Source organism: Danio aesculapii, chromosome 5 (genome assembly GCF_903798145.1).
Source record: "Danio aesculapii chromosome 5, fDanAes4.1, whole genome shotgun sequence".
Lineage (NCBI taxonomy): Eukaryota > Metazoa > Chordata > Actinopteri > Cypriniformes > Danionidae > Danio > Danio aesculapii.
Window position 1 is genome coordinate 9,153,354 of NC_079439.1, and position 23,119 is coordinate 9,176,472.

The 23,119-nt window shown below is 35.2% G+C and overlaps 1 protein-coding gene across 1 annotated transcript in view; it reads right to left on the bottom strand.

The window, feature by feature from the left end:
• mybbp1a (MYB binding protein (P160) 1a) overlaps window positions 1–23,119 on the bottom strand; it is a 45,290-nt gene that overhangs the window by 16,504 nt on the left and 5,667 nt on the right. The window contains exons 4-15 of the mRNA XM_056457335.1: window positions 21,687–21,761; window positions 21,492–21,599; window positions 18,345–18,535; window positions 13,595–13,762; window positions 13,277–13,394; window positions 9,443–9,732; window positions 8,966–9,076; window positions 8,746–8,871; window positions 7,291–7,497; window positions 6,200–6,308; window positions 1,763–1,850; window positions 776–924 (exon numbers count right to left, since the gene is read on the bottom strand). Of these exons, the coding sequence (XP_056313310.1) occupies window positions 776–924; window positions 1,763–1,850; window positions 6,200–6,308; window positions 7,291–7,497; window positions 8,746–8,871; window positions 8,966–9,076; window positions 9,443–9,732; window positions 13,277–13,394; window positions 13,595–13,762; window positions 18,345–18,535; window positions 21,492–21,599; window positions 21,687–21,761 (1,740 nt within the window). The remainder of the gene's footprint in view (window positions 1–775; window positions 925–1,762; window positions 1,851–6,199; window positions 6,309–7,290; window positions 7,498–8,745; window positions 8,872–8,965; window positions 9,077–9,442; window positions 9,733–13,276; window positions 13,395–13,594; window positions 13,763–18,344; window positions 18,536–21,491; window positions 21,600–21,686; window positions 21,762–23,119) is intronic.

Consider the following 23,119-nt stretch of genomic DNA (forward strand, 5'->3'; position numbering starts at 1 on the left):
TTACCCACACAAATGAAATAACGTATAAATTACAGGCTACATTTTTTACAGTTGAAGTCAGAATTATTAGCCCCCCTGAATTATTAGTCCCCATGTTTATTTTTTTTCCCAATTTCTGTTTAACAGAGAGATTTTTTCCAACACATTTCTAAACATAATAGTTTTAATAACTCATTTCTAATAACTGATTTATTTTATCTTTGGCATGATGACAGTAAATAATATTTGACTAGATATCCTTCAAGACACTTCTATACAGCTTAAAGTGACATTTAAAGGCTTAACTAGATTAATTAGATTAACTAGACAGGTAAGGGTAATTAGGCAAGTTACTGTATAATGATGGTTTGTTCTGTAAACAATTGAAAAAATATAGCTTAAAGGGGCTAATAATTTTGACCTTAAAATGGTTCATAAATTACAAATTGCTTTCATTCTAGCCGAAATAAAACAAATAAGACTTTCTCTAGAAGAAAAAATATTATCAGACATACTGTGAAAATTTCCTTGCTCTGTTAAACATTATTTGGGAAATTTTTTTAAAAAGATAAAAAATTCAAAGAGGAGCTAATACTTCTGACTTCAACTGTACACAACAATTAAGTTCCTAAAACTATACTGAAAAATGTATAAAATACTGCAATGGCAGATTTTTCCAATATCGTGCAGCCCTAGTGTGATTTGTATCGTTTCATGACATGAGTGTATCATTACACCCCTGACAGTATGTAAATAACACTCAAACATTGGAGAGAATCAGTCATCAGTCTCTTACATTGAGGATGGAGCTCAGCGCTGCTTGTGTGAGGTGAGGACAGACGCGGCCAAACACAGTTTTACACACACTGCGAACCAGCCGACTAGGCTGAGACAGAAGAGACAACAGGATCTCAACAACCACCTCCACCCAGTGCGGCTCATCAGCTGAAACACACACAAAAAATTAGTACATAAACAATGACAGTCCCATTCAATAACTATTTGTTTCATTAATGAGATAAGTTTTTTAAAAAATACAAAAGAATGTTTAACTCTAAGCACTCTACATTTATATATTATTTAAATACAATTTTATTTATAAGCTTTTTTAATTTGAAATGAGATTTTTTCCCCATAATATTTAATAGTTGATTACATTTTTTACTTGCTATGGGAAACGCAATTAAATTACAACAAAAAATTAAACAAAATCACACAACACACATATATTTATATATTTATTATATGTATTTTGGATTTTTGTTGTCTCCATAGCAAGTAGAAAAAAATTATATTAATCGAGTCACTGAATGCTATGGAAAAAAAAAAAAGAAATTATCATAAAAGAATATAAAGATATATATGTTTGTCTGTCTGTATGCATATATATATATATATATATATATATATATATATATATATATATATATATATATATATATATATATGTAATTTTTACATTTTCATTAACTTTATATTTTTCCCCCATAACATTTAATGAATGATTCCATTTTTTTTACTTGCTATGGAGAAAAATCCATATTTAACTTACACAAAAAAAATGTATTGTCAAATGTATGCTAATTTATGTATTCATTATATGTATTTTTCAATTTTTAATGAGTGAATTTTTTTCCCAAAGCAAGTTGGGAAAAAATGGATAAAGAAAATAATAATAAATAAAATGCTTGGCTGTTTTACATTCCATCATTTTTGCCGGTACATTTTTTAATCACAAATCTAAAACAGCAGTCATTAACTGCACAGAATGGCTTAAACTCACTTGCTTTCTTCTTTTTGGATTTCTTAGCCTGAGCTTTCTCCATACAGGTCTGCAAATCCTTTAACAGGTCCAAACTTTCTTCTGGAGACTGAAGTGAAGACAAAAACATGAACATTTCTGACTAGATCACAACAAACAGCCTTCTAGACTTTCTGAAACCACCCCACATTCAATACAATATATTCATCCCCCATTCATCATATATATATATATATATATATATATATATATATATATATATATATATATAAGAAGCCCAAATAATACAGTGGTTGCAAAAAAACATTTGGATAATTCATGCTGGAGTTATTTCATTGTATTAATTAGTTAGTGCAAATATCTTTTTATTTATTTTACAGTGTAAAAGCATGATAACCTACATTTATGGATTTAGTTAGATGCTTATTTTCTGATTGACATTATAAGCATCTCTTCCATGTTCAATGCTTAACCAACAACTTGTAAGAAATTATCTTATTTTTTATGACATGGCATTTCTGACGAAAAAAAAAACAAAACAAAAAAACACTGGACATCATTAATAAAGTATTTTATTTGGCATAATTTCCTTCTTTACTCAATCCGCATTTCATTTTTAATATTCATTTAAATGATCAAATGTCAATTTTGTCGTTGTCAATTCAATTTTAATTTCTACACAAGCCGTTTTGCTTTCATTCGTTTATTTCTTTAAACCACATTTTAAATCATCTCATTTAAGTCAATTTTGTGTTACTTAACAAATATTACATTATTTAATCAATTTTATTAAGGTATTTATTTAAATCACATTTGCTTGCATTTTAGAGTATAGGGTTTTATTATTATTATTATATTATTTTTAACAAATTATTTATTAAATTATATTTAATGCATTAATAATAATAACAATTAATTTTATTTGCAATGCCCTTTTCTTAGACTCAAAGCGCTATAAGGCAAAATACTAACAATACAAGGCAAGCAGAAACAGCAGAACAATAAAAAGATGCAATAAAACAATAAGAATATGAACCATAAGATGGAATAAAAAAAGTTAACAAAAAAATCATCCTAAGTTAAAAGCAATGCTAAAAAGGTGAGACTTAAATTTCTTAAAACAGTCCAGGGAAGAGGCATTCCTAATGCTGATGGGTAGCGCATTACACAGCGTAGGCCAACTGTATGAGAAAGCCCTACCACCCATGGTCTTGAGTGTACAGCGCGGCTGATACAAGTCCTGATGCCGAACGAAGACTGCGAGCTGGGGTGGCGAGAGTCCCCAGGTCACAAATGCAACCAGGTTCTAGCCCATGCACTGCTTTGAAGGTAAAAATTAAGGTCTTAAAATCAATCCGTGACTTAATAGGAATACAGTGTAGTTGTTGAAATACAGGAGTAATATGGTGGCACGATGATGTGTGTCAAGCCTAGTTTATACTTGACGCGTCAGCTAGTTCGGTTGAGCGCGCAGCGAATGTGATGTCATTGCTGTGATAGCGGAGTTTTGCTTTGGGTGCACATGACATGTTTTCGGCCGGTGGAGCACATGATTTATTTTGAGATTCGAGGAAACAGTACACGCGGCACAGCGTTTGATTCGAGTTGAATTTGAATTACTTTGAAGAGATTTTGTCTGAAACAGTACGACTGTACAGACATCTTTATGAACCCTAATCATAGAGATAACCTGATGATCACTAATTCTTGACTAGAAATTGCAACAGCCGTGGGAAAGGAGAAAGTTTTTGTTAAAAGGTTTGGAAAAACCTGAGGGATACGTTTGTTAAAGCCAAAAGAGGCCATGGCAAAAGTGGAGACCCGGATACACAATTACAGAAATATGTTTTTCCACCATTTATAGGTTTTACACTGATGAACAATTTTGAATTTAAAACAATTTAATAGTTACAAAACTTTAATTAAGGAACAAATTATTTCTTTAATAACTGGAAAGCAATATTTGAACCTATAGTTTAGAATATACTGATGGCCTGTTTTACTAGGCTTTATTGGTGATAATGGTCAGGAATGTCGGACCATTATTGCCTTTTTAGCATAAGTATAGGACAGAAACTAGCCAGACAGTAATGTGTGAATTGTGGAGCGGGCTAAATAAGAAAAAAATACATCTGTATATTTTAGTAAGTGAGCTTTTTTGCTTTTATTCTTGCCATAATAAAGAATATATTTGTAGCGCAACCAATGTCCTGTTATCAATAGTATTTTAATAAACTGTAATCGGTAGAACTGTTTAAAATATGAACAAAAGCAAGTGATGCATCAAAGTTTGATTACATAAATCTTGAGTGATTATAAAAATCCTTAATCAATAAAATAATTTATAAAAAATAAATATAATTAGTTTAAAAATCCTGAACGATATAAATGATATGACCTAGTTCCAGAAACTTCCTACTTCTCTGTTTATCCGGCTGATTTTACGGTCAGTTTATTTTGACCGCCCCCTGTCGTTTTAAAGAATATCACAACAGCCAATGCTGCAAGTATAAAAACTTCATCCATTTCGTGAGGTGCGCGAGCAGTCATCGGAGATGCGCGATGCAGCACCAGGCAAAAGTATAAATCCAGCTTCAGAACCTGTGCAGCAAAATTATTACGTTTGAAACATAAGGTTTAGAAAATGTAATATGTTAATCTTCATGTCCTACGTCTACTAACATCAAAAAACTGCGTGAGATTAGAGTTGTCATGATACTGGAATTCAGTACCAATCGGTACTGAAATTTTAAAAACAACAAATACAGTTACACTGGAGCATTCTAAAATCGCTCATATGTCAGCTTATAATATACAAACCAGCTGATCAACGAGACTTTGAAACGCTCCAGTGTCCCTGTATCTGTGGTTACACTCAGCAAACAGCGGTTAGTTCAGCGAACTGATGACCTTCACGGCCAATCACAGTCATTTCTGTTGAGCACGTGAACACAGTGGCAAATCTTCCCTGTTTAAAGTGTCACGAAACACCAACACACATTTATTTCACTAAAAAGTTAAAATTGGTTGTTTTTGCGTTATTTCGAGCAAATTAGTTCTTCCGGTTTGAAACAAATTTTTGAAGCTGCATCATGGCAAGTAAATCCTTGCATGTATTCCAGTGTGGAGAGTAGATGTCTGTACCTGCAAGTACATTGTGACGTCTCTGAGTGTGCTGCATTCATTCATGAGAAAGACTTGGTTTAAACTAATCAGCATGCTTTATTGTGAATGAGGTGCAACTTCATTAATATGCATGATAGCTTCAAAGACTGTTTTTACCTGTTACAGTGTTCAGACGGCAGAGAGACGCCACGTTGTGTTGCCAAAACAAGTGGAAGAATTGTTTGGAGACATGGGTCATCAGTGTTGTGTTTATAAATGTGCTGCAGCGAAGTTTTTTTTTTTCATTTTCCCGCTATGAGAGCGCAGCTGAACTCAAGTGTGGATTACAGTACATGCAGCACGCAACAAATGCGTTTGTAAGGAACATTTTTACTAGAGAGCTTTTTCGCATCTGGAAATGGCTCCAGTTGGTGTTGATTGTCCGGTCTCTACAGATTTGGTAAGTGATCGATCAGAGGTCTTTGTTTGTTTATTTAGATGGCAAAGTTAGTTTGTGTCGTCAGCAGCACTCTTTCAGTGTTTAAACGCATACCTTTGTCAAAATGATTTAGTTGCTAAGTTTACAGTACGTTAATATCAATGCATTATTATAGACTGAAAGATTCACTTTAAATGCTGCTCTCAAACTATTTCCGTCGTGTAGGATTTTCGCCGCATTTTGTGACAGGATAGTCTATATACTCACGGCTTTCTGACATTCCTACTGAGCGCATCTAAGTTGCCGAGAAATGCTGAGTTTTTTTTCCTTCTTCCATTCTTCGTGTGGTATCAAACACTCCATTAAAACTACACTCTTCCAGCAGCTCCTTGCATCCAATATCTCGTTTGTCACAGGGGCATGCATGAAATGTCCCTGAATGAAAGTGAAAGTGCCAAACTGATGTTAAAGCCCACAAAAATTATATTATTATTATTATTATAGTATTTGGCAAACAATTCGATTACTTATGCCCATGTGAACAGTCACCGTCTTTCTCCCCTGCATCTGTGTGTTTGTTTTGCCTCTGTGAGAATCAGCGCGTGCCTGAACAAAAACTCCCATTTTTATCCAAAACCTTCCCTCTTTCCCTCCCCCGACACTCCCACCTAAACAGAGCTAGACACACCCACTTTCCTGACTTTTCCCTAAACTAGAGACTGCTGAGACGGGGGGGTTTCATGGCCCTTTAAGAACGCGCTTAACAGCTCTCAAATATTAGCAGGAAATGGATGTTTTTAATTTTAGTATAGATCGGTACCAAATTCCAGTGTTGTGCAACACTATGTGGGATTCAACAGATAAAATGTTTCTTAATCCCTTATCTAATGATTAGACAAAATGAAGGCTCAAACCGTGAACATCTGGATCCCAATGAGCAGGAACAGCTGCTGGAAGGCCGTGTGTTCGGGTGAAGACGCTGTCTTTGCCTTTTTTCTCAAAGCCTCTACTGACTCCAGCACACTGAACACAAGAACACACACACAAAATAACCAAAAACATCTTCGTTCGCTCCTCTCTATTCCTGGGCATTTAATTGAAATGAAAACTGTAAACTGTCGACTGCGATGTAGTTGTCAAGCACATATTGTCAGCAAAACACAGTTGTGTAACATTCCTGTTTTTGTGTAAACATAGCCATGCAAACAGCTGTCATTATTCACAGAACTAATATCTCAATGTCATTATCAGCTTATTAAATTGGTTTCCATAATCCTGGACCAGGCCGTATCCCGAGCAGCTTCTGTGGTGGTCATGGAGGAGTGGAGAACATGAGACTGATTCCTGTGATGCTCCAGAGACAGACGACTCTCGCTGACGTCCAGCATTCTCCAGCCTCCGGCGCCTAGACTGCAGCTCTGCACAAGACGTTTGGCCAGAGGAGAAATGGTCGTGCCCCAACTGAGCCTGGTTTCTCTCGAGGTTTTTTTAAATTCTTCCCTTTCGCTAGTTGGTGAAGTTTTTTCCTCGTCGCTGTCGCCACTGGCTTGCATGGTTCGGGATCTATAGAGCTGCGCATCGTTGGATTTGCTCTTCAACATTTGGACTCTCAGTAGTGATTATTAAACCACACTGAACTGAGCTAAACTGAACTGAACTTAAACTCTGAAAACTGAACTACACTGTTTCAATTCACTATGATCTTCTATGTGAAGCTGCTTTGACACAATCTACATTGTAAAAGCGCTATACAAATAAAGGTGAATTGAACTTTAATTTTAAACATGATTTTGCGTAACCTGTCACTGAACTACAGCTCTGTGTAGTAAATGCTGCTCTATCAGAAAGTACCTGTTAGAGGTTTACTAGAACTATCTTTACTGACAAAATGTGCATGAAAATTGTCTTCGATTAATCGCCAAGCCCCAATTTCCACTTTGATATTTAACAGGTGATAATGTGGGGAAAGCATCATGTTTCTGTTGTGTTTTGCAGGAATGGTCACCTGTCCCAGCCCTGTCTCTGCTCTGGACTGAAGCTCTGAATACTCTTGACGTGTTTGTTCTGGTTGAGCAGCATAGAGGCATACTGAACCACCCTGTAGATCCACATGCTCCCGTCTGCTTGAATTCCCACAATCCTCCTGAAGTTCAGCCCTTGCACCTCCACTGATTCTCCCAACACCATCATTGAGTTTAGGACCTGCAGGAGACTGAAGGAGACGACGGATACATTAATATAGTGGATTTATTATGCTTTTTACTCTTTCATCTGACAACTGGCTTTTTGTCCGCACACTGTTTATATTATGTCCTTGAAGGAAGGAATATTATGACTATAGGTTTTTGTCTGTGTCAGATTTTCTTGTTGCAATTAATTGCTGAAGCTTTTATCATGAAATATGGTATTATAACGAAATTGATGCAAAAATAATTTGTGTGCTCTGGTATTGTAAATACACTAACCGGCCACTTTATTAGGTACACCTGTCCAACTGCTCGTTAACGTAAATTTCTAATCAGCCAAACACATGGCAGCAACTCAATGCATTTAAGCATGTAGACATGTTTAAGACAATCTGTTGCAGTTCAAACCAAGCATCAGAATGGGGAAGAAAGGGGATTTAAGAGACTCTGAACATGGCATGGTTGTTGGCGCAATGGACTGGTCTGAGTATTTCAGAAACTGCTGATCTACTGGGATTTCCACACACAACCATCTCAAGGGTTTACAGAGAATTGTCAGAAAGAGAAAATATACAGTAAGTGATATGCAGAAGCGTAGGAAATTCAGAAATTCAAAGTCATAGGCCAGATTATCATGTGAACACTTTTGCAAATAATTCGCCTATATAAACACCACTGTTAATGCAACAATCTAAACACGCTTTAGACACAGTTTAAATAATAATTCACGCAACTGTCTCTCCCCTGCGTCTGTGTGTTTGTTTTGCCTCTGTGAAAAATCACCATGTGCCCAAACGGAAACTCCCATTTTTATGCAACACCTTCCCTTCTTCCCTCCCCCGACACTCCCACCTAAAAAGAGCTGGACACACCCACTTTCCTGACTTTTTTCAAACTAAAGGTCTGAAAACACCCTGCTGAGACAAGAGGGGGATTCCATGGCCCTTCAATTACACATAAATATTACTGTTTAAAACAAAAACCACTCAAAACGCTAAATAAAAACAAAATAGAATGATTTTCCTAATAAAAAAAATTATAATAAAAAAAAAAAAACTAAATAAAAAAAAAAAAAAAGACATTACAGGTCTTTGGTCACTTTTGACCGGGAGGGACCGTAGCGCATACAGTAGTGCATAATGAACAATCCATGAGGTATGTTAAGTTAAATGCCATTTTAACATATTCTGAGGACACTTTTTAATTTAATTTAATTTAAAATCAAAATTTAAATAGTTTTAAAAGATGAACAAAATAATAAAACAAATTCAGACCTGTGGAAGCCTGAAATGATGGCAGTACGTGTTTGCTGATTGATGGGTACTGATAGAGCCTGTGTGGTTTCTGGGATTTCTGAGGTGGGTTTTTTCACCTCAAAGAAGGCGTGGAAGAAAATAAACCTGCAGGAGAAGGACACAGCATCACAATGCCATTAGTTTACACAATGATAGCAGCCATAGAGGTCATGCAGAGAGAGATATAAAGATGAGTTACCTGGCCACCTTCATGACAAGAGCCTCCTGCTTTTTGATCTGATGGTTATCCACAATGAAAGTGAGACGAGGAATGATCCATTTACGAAACCTGAACACACAGCTCTCACTCCTATAGCATGACATAAAACGAAGAGTGAATGTACTGTGGGAATATAAATTTATGTAATCTAGTTCCAAATTAACAATATATATATATATAATAATAATAAAAAAAAAAAATCAAAAAAAAAAAATATATATATATATGGAAACCAAACCAAACCGAACCGTACCATACCCCTCAGTGGAAACGGGCCTTAATTTAACATTTAAAAACTAAATATTTTTATCATTTCAAAATAAAATGGACTCCATTTAAATCTCCGTACATTACTTAATAATGACTGCCTTTGCCAAAGTTAGTTAAAGTTTGCCTTTTTAAAACAAAAACCTCAAATCTTGATGTCTTTACAGTAAAAACACATCATAAACTCACTCTACTGCCGCCTCCTGGTTTCCTTTCTGTCTGCGTGTGCTGAAGTCCAGGCAGTTCTCCAGCTGGGGTTTGCAGAAGGCCTCCATCAGCCAGTCCACGTACCGCTGCACTGCAGATGGATGCATGTTCTCCAGGGCCTTCCAGTAGGATGGGACCACAGGATTACCCTGGTTCGTGAGCTGCGTGAAGCCGAGCACCACAACCAGCTGTTTATCAGCGTCTGTGCAGCTCTGCATGAACTCCCCGACATACCTCGCCATTTCTGGAGCAAACTTAAATCGGTCTGGCGTCTGAAGGGAAAACGCAGAATAAACAGGCAATGTTATAACCACTGTTGGGTAAGGCACTTCCAACAAAGTAATTATTATTTAATGACAAAATTAATTTTCTAATTTCAAATTACTTTTCTAATTAAACGATGCATGAAATAGCCATTTAATTACTTCACTCAATACTACTTAAAGGCACAGTATGTAATGTTTACCACTAGAGGGCGCGTATTCACAACAAACAAAGTCGTATATTAATGATGGCCTGACTGAGTGTGGAATCATGGGATTTGTGGCCTTCAATACATTCTACGAGACTCCTGCAGAAATCATGGTGATGAGAGAAACGCTGAAGCAATTGCTGATGAGAAACGAACGAGATGCAGCATGAAAACAGCAGAGCTTTTATTATGCCACAGTCCAGCACTTCCTGTTCTTTAGCTCGTGATCATGTGGAGAAGAAGCTCTGTTTTATCAGACTAAACACATTACAGGCTTCAGTTTTAATGCTGCTCTGTGCAGTCGAATAAAACACACAACATATTAAAGCATCTTTGCGGTTTCACTGTTTTCCAGAAAACCAAACCGGAAATCGAGTGTGTGCGATGTCATTAGGATAAACACACAGCACACACTCAATCTCACTAGTTAAAATGGCTTAATTCTCTGAATTTAAACATTAGTTCAAACATCTGGGATAATGCAAGTACACAGGGCAGCAAAATACATTATATTCTAGAGATTTTTGGATATTGTAATGAAAAAAAGTCTTTAAAATTTTTTGAATGTCAACACACACACACACACACACTGCAAAAATAAACTTTTCCTTGAGTTGCGTTTTCTTGAATTTGAGTGAAACTTGGCCTTTTTGGCTTCAATTTATTTATTTAGGTTTTAATGCCATATTAGCAGCATTGGCTATATTCATGGCAAAACAAGGGTTTCTGCAGATATCATAATGACAAATGTAAGACTTTTTAAGACCATTAAGTATTACATTTAAGATCTTTATCACAATATCAAAAACACGCAAACATATCAAGAGAAAACGAAAAAAAAAAAAAAATTACAAAATTAGTCAACAATTTCAAATTGAACAGTACTAAAGACAGGTTAGATGCACCATTAAACTACAGAAAAACAAACATCTTAAGGCTGATTTATACTTTTGCCTGACGCCGCATCGCGCACCTCACGATACAGACGAGGCTTTTATACTTGACGCGTTCACCCTTGAGATATTCTTTTAAATGACAGGGGGCAGTCAAAGAAACTGACAGGAAAATCAGACGGATAAACAGAGAAGTAGAACGTTTCCGGAATTAGGTCATATCATTAATATCATTGAAGATTTTTAAACTAGTTGTTTTTATTATTTTTATAATTTATTATAAAGATGTTTATAACCATTTTTTTTTTTATCAAACTTTGATGCATCACTTGCTTTTGTTCATATCTTGGACAGTTCTACTTAATAAAGTTAAATATTAATAACTACAGAACATGAGTTGCTCTACAATTACATTTTTTTTATGGCAAGAATAAAAGCAAAAAGTATACTTACTAAAAAAAATACTGACGTTTTTTTTTATTTTGCCCACTAAACACACATTACTGTCTGGCTAGTGTCTGTCCTCTTATTAGAAGCTAAAAAGGCAATAATGGTCCACATCCCCATTATCACCAATAAAGCCTAGAAATTGGGCATCAGTATATTGTAAACTGATAGATTCCTTTCCAGTTATAAAAGACATACTTAGCTAGTTCATTTTAGTATGCAACCTGTAAATTGTTTTAAATTTAAAATTGTAACATATACATCAGTGTAAAACATTTGAATGGCGGAAAAACATATTCTGTAATATTAAAACCACCCGAGTCTCCACTCTTGCATGGCCTCTTTTTTGTTTTAACAAACTTATCCCTCAGATTTTTCCAAACTTTTACAAAACCTCTTTTCCCACGGCTGTTGCCATTTCTAGCCAAGAATGTTTGGTCATCTGGTTCCCCCTATGATCACGCATGGACGGATCATAAAGATGTCTGTACAGTCTTACCCGTTTCAGACAAAATCTCTTCAAAGTGATTCATATTAAACTCAAATCAAATGCAGTGTCACGCAAACTGTTCACCCGAGTCTCAAAACATTTTGTGCGCTTCGCCAACTGAAATCATGTCGCGCGCATCCAAAAAAGCGAACCTCCGCAAACACAGCGATGACGTCACATTCGCCACACACACGGCGTTCAATAACAGAAAGCTGATTGGCTATTGCATGTTGGTCTCATTTGTAGTTGTAATACCGCAAATTACATTTGACTAGTGAAATAAAGAACTACAAAACCACGAAAACCAAACAACAACAACCAAAAAAGATATTATATGAGCATTAGATGTAGCGTTACATGGACATTCGAAAAATAAGACCTGTGCAAAAATATTTAAGACCAAGAACAGCGAATTTAAGACTTTTTAAGGCCTAAAATTTTTATTTTTTAAATTTTAGACTTTTTAAGACCCAGCAGAAACCCTATAATACTAAATATACAATATATAATTATATAATCATTTCAGTTTCTTAACAAACATACATTGTAAAACAAAAAACAACAACAAAAAACATACAAATAGCAACAACACTGAAAACAGTCGTATACAATCTATTAAGTTGATTAAAGATGAATATTCTAAAATTGCTCCAGAAAGCACCTTTTCAAACACTTCACTTAAAATATTTCCCGAATAAAAATGTTCTTTAATATCATATCATCATATTAAAACGATGTTTTATCGTAAAAATATTCTTACACAAGTCAAAAATAGGTTTTTCTTCCCCTTTCAATAAATATGCGTGTGCAAGTCTTGAGCGTTTTGGCTTCAATTAAACATTTTTAATATTTAAGCATTTTTATAACAAACATAACATGTTTTAGGTCTAACTAAAGTCAAACTACATGTAAACAAATAATGAAATGTTTCACAGCAATAACATATTTCACACATACCATATGTTGTCATTAACTCATTTACTCAATACATGTTTTCTTAAACATTAGCAGTATTTAAAATGTGCATTTTTATTCGATGTTTGACGTAATCTCAACTGAAACATGAAGAGAGGATAGCACATAGTGTAGCTCCTCCCCTTTAAAAAAAAAAAAACAGCCAATAGCATTTTGTTTTATCACAACTCTGCCAGTGAGAGCGGTTGAGCTCAAGCACATCAAATGAGGAGCGTCTTGAAGGGGGCGGGGCATGTCAGATACTAGAGAGCATTTGATTGGTCAAGATTTAATAAGAAACTGAAGTATGACGTGATGTAAAAAAAAAAAAAACGTTGATCCATTTAGGTGGAAGAGACAAACTGCAAGCTTTACATGTTTATATCAGTTTTATATCTTTTAAATTGTGTCACTGTTTCGGTGTGCACTAGCTTATGGATATCCTGAAATCTAACACTACTGAAACTAACATCTAAAAAGCTTTATTTTAATTTGATGGGACCTTTAACCTTCATTAACTGAAACATGAAAGTAAAAATTAAAATCTGTGACAGACAGACCTGAGCAGACATCGTGTGTTCACCGTAATGTCTCATCACATCACCGGACAGCACAAACTGAAGCTGAGGGATGGACAGCAGCGGCAGAGATGCTCCCAGCAGACGGAAACTCAGATAACTGACAGATTCAGACAGAGAGACGTGCATTAAGGTCACAACTGTATTCCGAAAACTTCATACGGAGTTACACATTAAAAAATTCATATTATGTAGCATCATCCAGCCGTGTCTAGCAGAAAATTAGACACTTGACTAGCAGGCTACATTTCAACCGCACAAACTTTAAGGTTAATGCTTGTCTCCACAGGTAAAACTCACTGTGTAGGTCCAGGCGTCTCCGACATCATGCCTGTAATGATGGCATCCGTCCAGAACATCTCGAAGTTGTCCTCTCGCAGAGAAACCTGTAGTAAATCCAGCGCCACCGTAGGCAGAATGTTGTCCTTCTTCACAGACCGGGCGGCCATCTTTAAAACCTCCACCAGTCTGGCAGAGCACATCAAATAAAACACCGATAAAATAATAAAGCACACAAAATACAGCTAACACGTTTAAAATTAAAGTCATTTTAACTAAATGAATTATATTGACTTAATTAAACTAAACTAAGGTAAATTGAGCATTTTCGTGACGGGCGGACTTGAGATTTTGGGGCTTTTTAGCTTTGAGTTTTTCCTTTCAGTCGAATAGAGCTAGGCAGTATGTCCAAAATTCTGTTTTACAGTATTTAAAATAGGTGCATAAGCATTTATATAGGTTGTTATTCCAGGGTTTCTGCAGATATCATAATGTCAAATTTAAGACTTTTTAAGACCATAAAGTATTAAATTTAAGACCTTTATCACAATATCAAAAACACGCATACTCATAAAGAGAAAATGCACAAATCACAAAATTAGTGGTAAAATAAATGTATTAAAATTGAACAGTACTGAAGACAGGTTAGATGCACCATTGAACTACAGAAAAAACAAACAAACATCTTAAGGCTGATTTATACTTTCGACTGACGCCGCATCGCGCACCTCACGATACAGACGAGGCTTTTATACTTGACGCGTTCACCCTTGAGATATTCTTTTAAATGACAGGGGGCGGTCAAAGAAACTGACAGTAAAATCAGACGGATAAACAGAGAAGTAGAACGTTTCCGGAATTAGGTCATATCATTAATATCATTTTTAAACTAATTGTTTTTTATTATTTTTATAATTATAATGATTATAAAGATTTTTAATAAAGCCTAGAAATTGGGCATCAGTATATTGTAAACTGATAGATTCCTTTCCAGCTAACAAAGACATAATTTGTTACTTTAGTTTGAAACTTGTAAATTGTTTTATATTCACAATTGTAATATATACATCAGTGTAAAACCTATGAATGGTGGAATAACATATTCTGTAATATTAAAATCACCTGAGTCTCACTTTTGCATGGCCTCTTTTTAACAAACATATCCTTCAGGTTTTTCCAAACTTTTCCAAAAACTTTCCTCCTTTCCCATGGCTGTTGCAATTTCTAGCCAAGAATTATTGGTCATCTGGTTCTCCCTATGATCACGCATGGTCAGATCATAAAGTTGTCTGTACAGTCATACCTCTATCAGACAAAATCTCTTCAAAGTGATTCATAATCAACTCAAATCAATCGCGGCGCCACGCAAGCTGTTCACCAGAGTCTCAAAAAAAAATTTTGCGAGCTCCGCCAGCCGAAATCATGTCGTGCGCACCCAAAGCGAACCTCCGCAAACACATCGATGATGTCACATTCACCACGCGCACCAAGTTTAATAACAGAAAGCTGATTGGCTATTGCATGTTGGTCTCATACCGCGGTTGTAATAACGCAAATTACATTTGGACTAGTGAAATAAAGAACTACAAAACCACGAAAACCAAGCAGCAACAACCAAAAAAGAATTTAAATGAGCATTAGATGTAGTGTTACATGGACATTCGAAAAATAAGACCTGTGCAAAAATATTTAAGACCAAGAACAGCGATTTTAAGACTTTTTAAGGCCTAAAATTTTGATTTTTAAATTTTAGACTTTAACACCCAGCGGAAACCCTGTATTCCAGAAAACAAAACAAAAAGAGTTATAATAAATACACTTTAATCCTTCAGAAATTAAATTAACTTAATTTTTTTTGACCTAGTTAAATATTGTAGCGATGCACACTTTTGGATTTTTGCAAACACTTTCAATCTTTTTCCTTTTTATTTAACTTCCATTTTATGCTGATATCCTTTCTATTATTGTTAATTGTTCATTTACAGTCAAGTTTGACATAATAGTTTGAAATTCCCCATAAGTGTAAGCTTCTCACAATACTTTAATTTTTATTAGTGTAACACAGCAGCCTTTTATTAAATTTCTCAGGAGCCACACAACAGGAGGCTGCTATAAAAGCTTAATAAAATAGACACTGAATTAATCAAACAAGACTAAGCATTTTATGTCCGCACATCAAGTTACTTGTGTATTTTACTTTAATTTTCCTAATGTTAGGTTGTGTTACTGGACGGGCATTAGTACCTGCTGGAGGCTATTAGTCAGCAGAGGCTGCAGTGCTACACAAATGACTGTTAATCTTACAGTGGGGTATTGTACACAGCATTTTTCTGTACTCACATTCAGAGTTTCAATCTTAATCACAGCTAAAATTTGACCTCAGATTGCTCACTGAAGAAAAATGATAATTATTAGTTTTTTTGTTAAAGGTGCTTTGAAATGTGCATTTTTATAGGATGTTTGACGTAATCTCAACTGAAACATGAAGAGATGGTGCAAGGTATATACAGGAATCAGAAATAGAAATTCAGTATCTTTTAAGACCTTTTTAAGACTATTTGCTTACATTTTAAGGCCTCATCACCACTTCAGATTTCAAGCAGTAACCATGCCGTCATTTTAATGTGCAGTAGATTTACTAAATACTGATTGCAAGAAACAAATCCTAAACTAAGATGATATTTATATACTGAATAGAAATGTTAATCCACAGGTGGCGCCTATAGAACAGCAGGAATATCAGCGTTTCCCTGGTTACTGCAGTAAACATAGCAGCGTAAAGTCAAATCTAGCAGGATTTGTTTGATTTCATAAACTACACAGCATCACAGTATTCAAAGATTAAATTCAGGCAAACTTTAGAATACTGACACAAAATTTAATACCTTGTAAAATAGCATTTAATACTTTTTAATACTTTGTAAGGGCCTTAAATTTCTCTAAATTGATTTATCAATTTTTAATACTTTAAGATCCCGCGGACACCTGTGGTGGGACAGAGTAGCTCCTCCCATTTTTCAAAAACAGCCAATAATGTTTTGTTTTAGTACAGCTCTGCCAGTGAGGCCCCGTTTACACGTTTTAGTCTTAAAGCGGCGTTTTAGAATGAAAACGGTCCACGTCCACACTGCCGTTTCACCTAGCATTTCTGAACAGCTCTGCGTCCACACTATAGCGATGAAAACGTACACACTCTGTTCTGCGCTACAGCGTATGCGGACGTCTAAATACCAGGCAGTCAGTCGAGGCTTTGAGCACACCTCCCCAGGTGAGAGCTGTGCATGTCGGACGGTTCATCAAGGATCTAACACAGGACCTGATCTCACTATATTTGTTAAACCTGATATTCAATTCATCTTGTTTTCTATATCTAGCGACACATATAATTTATACCTGTATCCTGCACTTGCTGCTTTTGCACTGCTGGTTAGACCGAAACTGCATTTCGTTGCCTTGTACTTGTACATGTGTAATGACAATAAAGTTGAATCTAATCTAAAACATTCCCCGACTTCCCTGGTTTTTTGAATCCATTACTTGTTCTCAAGTAACATGTTTTGGCTGAGCGCAAAGATAAGTTCATATATTATTGTAACCACGTACACTGATTCTGCATATTGACTGATTGCTTGCCTTTATTTCCTATATTGTATAAACGTATTGTACGATATACTTTTATAATGGCCATTATTGATTATTAAAACTGATATTCAGCAAAAGAGAGGGTATGTTTGGTATTTTCAATGAAAATAAAAGGCAGTTTTGTTACAGATCGCACTATTGTGTTTTTCTCTTCTTTTATAACACATTTGATCTGTTTAATGCTTTTTTTTTTACCATTTTTTATTATTTGTTTTTATTTCTCTTATACTTGTTTCTTTTATTCATATTTATGTAAAGCACTTTGACTTTGTGTGTATGAAATGTGCTATATAAATACACTTGCCTTGCCTTATAGGCTCCGTTTTGTTATAAATGTGCATACAGTGAAGATGACGCTCGTAAAAATATGCAGCTATACGATGCCTTAACTTTTTTAGTCTCTGTTAGGTTGCTAATATCAAAATAAAAAATAGGCAGTTCCTTGTATCACGTTTTCATTTTACTGTTAAGAAAGTGGAACAACATAGCCAGGGTGATGTGAATGACGTTACAAAGTACTGTTCCCTTAGAAGATTCACCAGATGTGTCATCAGGAGTTTGTTTTCCATATCAAACTTGTGAATTCTGAACTTACAAGGAGAGGATGCAAGACTGAACTGTGTATAGGCTACTTAATATTGAGGAAAAAGCCCCAATCATTCATTTTTAGATGTCTCCATTTTTCCTCCATCCACACTAACACAGAGCAGCAGCATTTTAATATAAAAACAGCCTCTTCAGTATTTCCAAAACGATCCGTTTTCGGTGCTCGAAAACTCTGGGGTAGTGTGGACGGAAGGCGTAACCGCAGCAAAAGTTTTGCATTTTAAAACTAAAACCTATTAGTGTAAACAGGGCCTCAGAGTGGTTGAGCACAAGTGCATCAAATGAAAAGCATCTTTTGGGGGGGTCAGAAACTAGAGAGCTTTTGATTGGTCAAGTATTGGTGATAAGTATGAGGTGATGTGAAAAAAAGATGTTGATCCATTTAGGTGACAAACTGCAAGCTTTGGGTGTTTATCTCAGGTTTCTGTCTTCTAAATGCAAATTTTGTCACACTTTTGAAGAACACTAGCATAGCATAGCACATTTGGAGCAAGAAGTAAAATGCTGAGTCAGACACACTCACCTGGGCATGTTCTGTTTGGTAATGACTGCTGTGGTTCCCAGAAGCTTCTTGAGTTTTTTGGGTTTGAGGACGGAGGGGAACTTCTGCAGGGCCACCAGGAGGAGCTCCAGCTGCTCGGGGCTCTTGAGGGCCGACGTCAGGTCAGACTGAAGAGCAGTGAACAGCACCTCCTCGAACACATCCTGCGACGTCTGCACAACACATAATCAAACATTACAACACAGAACACTGTGTTCACACAGAACACAGGCCTAGGACGATAGCCGGTTTGAAAAAGTCACGATTTTAAAACTGCTCAAATTTTCTGTCATATATAAAATATAATATGCTCAGGGCGACACGGTGGCGCAGTGGGTAGCACTGTAGCCTCACAGCAAGAAGGTCGCTGGTTTGAGCCTCGGCTGGGTCAGTTGGCATTTCTGTATGGAGTTTGCATGTTCTCCCCGTGTTTGCGTGGGTTTCCTCCGGGCCCTCCGGTTTCCCCCACAAGTCCAAAGACATGCACTATAGGTGAATTGAATGAACTAAATTGGCCGTAGTGTATGAGTGTGAATGCAAGAGTGCACGGGTGTTTTGCAGTGCTGGGTTGTGGCTGGAAGGGCATCTGCTGCGTAATAACATATGGATAAGTTAGTGGTTCATTTCACTGTGGCAACCCCTGATTAATAAAGGGACTAAGCTGAAAAGAAATGAGTCAATAATATGTTCAATATGGGGGGAAAAGCAGCTGTTTTTTACCCAGAAATTTAACAAGAACATATTTTGGAGCAGTGATCACAATACCGTGATATTTTTATCCAAGGTTATCACACCGTCAGAATCTTATACTGAGCCCTGCCTGTATAAAACACCAGTAAATACTGAGATGTCAGATATATATTGCATTACCTTTATGCATTTAAAGTGTATTCTATTAGTAACAACAGATTAATAATATTTCCTTATTAATAGCAGCATTACAATCAAGAGCATCTATTCAATGAGAATGCAAAATAAATATTGCAATGCATAAAATACATAATAAATAAAGCATTATTGTATATTTATATCACAAACATTAATAATGTGATACAATATAGAAGTAGACATTATAATATAATTTTATTTGTATTTTCAAATTAATACATTGAGATCAGTCCTAATTAACTACAAATAACAGTAGTAGTAGGGCTGCACGATATTGAAAAAATCTGATATTGTGATATTTTATTTTTCTGCAGTAAATATTGTGATAATATTGCGTGTCTTATGAAATGGGTCATTTTCATAAGATAATTTGAATAGCACTATTTGATGGTTTTCTATGGAGTCCAGCACTATTCAGGTACAGATACTGAATAAATACATTGCAAAAAATGATTTTTTTTTTTTGCTTTGTTTGGTCTCGTTTCTAATCCACATTTTTAGAAATTCTTAGCTTAAGTAAAAATCTTGTTTGGTTTTCGACCTCTCTTTAAACTTCTCCTTTTCAAGTTTTCCTTAAAACAATGGGATAAGTCAGTGGGGCAATAAAATAATCATGTTTTCACTTTGAAATGTATATATTTAGACTAGAAACAAGACAAAATTCCAAGTAAGAAAAAAAACTTTTTTTGTATAAATTCCATATAAATACAGTAATTAAATACAATTCTGTGACTCCTGGTCAACTATAACTCAGTCACATCGCAAACATATGCAATGTTAAATCTACTGCAGATGTGCACATTGCGATATCGATGCTGAAACGATATATTGTGCAGCCCTAAGTAGTAGTATTGTTTATTTAAAATAATTTTTATTATTATATGAACATTTATTTATATTTATATATACATACACTCATATACAATCACTCATATATATATATATATAGTTATTATACAGTTAACACAATTTTTCATTAAACATTTAAATACATTACTAGTATTATAACACATTGATATATTTTTGGTTTATAGATTTTTTTAATGCCGTGTCAGCATCTCAGGCTATTTTAATAGCAAAACAATAATAAAATGAAGTAAAAAGTCAATTATATATAAACAATAAAAACCAGCGAACAAACAAGATACGATTTTTTACATCAATACACAACAACAACAAAAAAAACTTTCTCTGGCAATCCACTGCTGAATAACTCAGAGTGAGCAATAACTTTGCAGGTCGTATTTGTCTTGTAGGTCACCATTTTCTTTTTATTTTATCTTGTTTCCATGATTTATTTTACATTCTGCATAGATTATAGTTGTTATATGATGAGGATGAGTTTGTCTCTTGTATCTTTGCAAAAACCATAATAAATACTAATTCTAAAACACTCTTTAAGCGAGTTTAACAAACATTAAAAACAGGACAATCCAATTAAAATTAAGTTTTATCCAGTAGTAGGGTTGTTATGATACAGGAAGTTCAAACCAATCAACAGAGAAATTTTAAAAACGTCCATTTCCAGTTAACATTTGAGCGCTGTTGAGCATGTTTTTAAACACTGCTGATTTGCCACAGATGATTGTAACCACAGATACAGGGACACTGTAGCGTTTTAAAGCCATGAAGAAGTCGATTCATCAGCGGATTGCTCTTAAGTTCGCTTATAAACAGACCAGCTAATCTTCGTGGCTTTAAAATGCTCCAGTGTCCCTGTATCTGTGGTTACACTCAGGAAACAGCTGTGAGTTTGGTGAACTGATGACTTTCACAGCCAATCACAGTCATTTCTGTTGAGCCCGTGAACACAATGGCAAATCAGCGCCGTTTAAGAACGCGCTCAAATGTTAGCAGGAAATGAACGTTTTAAAAATCTCAGTACCTATTGGTACCAAATTCCAGTATTGTGACAAAAATATTCAGTAGGGCACTGAAAAGCACCTTTTTTAACCGCATCTTTACACAAACACAAAGCAACTAAAGCATTACATAATATAAAAAATATAGACAATGCTGTAAATTACCTTTTTATATTTAATATGCAATATCACTACTACTACATCTAATAAAAAATAATCTAGCACTATTATTTTATAACAGAATATATACACTTTATTACTGGTCCATGTGTTATTTGCTCTGGTATAAAGGTCCATTTTAAAATGAAACGACAACATGGAAATGATAATTAAATCCTTTAAAGCTTCATCTAAATGCAAATAGTCCATTAATAATCACCTCTGACAGAATATCCACCATGGTTTTTCTGGGCAGGTCCCTGAGGTGTTCTCTGTACTGGGACAGACTCTGCAAAAGCTGAACACACTCCAGCATAACCTGCGGCTCCTGAGAAATAAAAATAGCATTAATTATGATCCACTAACATTTCTCCATTTAATATAACATCAGTGCAGCATTCTGGGTGTCTCATACCTTATGCAGACGAGTGGACTGAGAGAGGGCGAGAACCCCGAAGAAATTCCCAAACGCTGCATTTCTGATTAGCTTCTGTTAAAGGAATTCAAGAACAGCAGATGTGAACAACATTACTGTATATCAAGACATTTGTCAGGTTTTTGTCTTCAAACTGTTCCTTTGTGTAGGACTAGTTTCTCACGCATCACATTCAAAGCCTTCTGTTGTGTTGTAATTTGATTTTTGTTTGTTGTAGCTGTGAAATAACTGAAATCATAGTGATATGGCGTTCAAAACCTGACTAGAACTGCTTTAGTCATGCAGTTCTCTGAAAATAAATGCACACTTCAGGTAGGGCTGCTCGATTATGGGTAAAATCATAATTGTTTTGGTCATAATTCTAATCACGATTATTCAAAACCATTATCAGTGTAAATCAAAATTATTCGCCCTCCTGTGAATTTTTTTATTTTTTTATATTTCCTAAATGATGTTTAACAGAGCAAGGAATTTTTCACAGTATTTCCTATATTTGTTCTTCTGGAGAAAGGCCAAATATATATTTGTTTTATTTTGGCTAGAATAAAAGCTTAAATATTTTTTAATATTTTGGTTTAAATATTTTGAAACATTTTAGGGTCAATATTATTAGCCTCATTAAGCAATATTTTTTTTGACTGTTAGCGTAAGAAACTACTGGTATACAATGACTTGCCTAACTACGTAAGCCTTTGAATGTCACTTTAAGCTGAATGCTTGTATTTTGAAAAATATCTAGTCAAATATTATTTACTGTCATCATGGCAAAGATAAAAGAAATCAGTTATTAGACATGAGTTATTAAAACTGTCATGTTTAGAAATGGGTTGAAAAAAATATTTCCATTAAACAGAAATTGGGGGGGAAAGGGTCGCTAATAATTCAGGAGCGCTAATAATTCTCACTTCAACTGTATGTATAGTTATTTTCCTCCCAGTAAATAAGGGAAATAAATACAATAAAATAAAAATTTGAAACAAACTGTGCTTTAAGCATCTTCACTGTAAGAAAAAAACTTTAATTACAGCTACAAAAGTCCTTCAGTCAAGAGCAGTGAGGGATTTTCTCCTTTTGTTGTTTGATTAATGATAAAAGCAGTCGGCAGCAGGAATATTGCGTGCTGTCACTTTAAGAGCAGTGTGGTTCTGATTAATAGTTTCTCTTTCACATGTCTTTTGATTCTCAACTCGTTTATTACACAAATGAGGGTTAATATGAATAATCACTAAACACCACGCTCTGACACCTATTTGACCGTTAAAGCGCTCATATTAAAATGACTTTAGATGTGTGTACTCTGCTTGTCTCTGAGGCTGAGCGCTCACACACACAACAGCATGCGGTCTCCGTGATGCAAAAGTGACATTACAGCACATGCTTTTAGTAATGTTCACGTTAAACTGAGCTCTGCA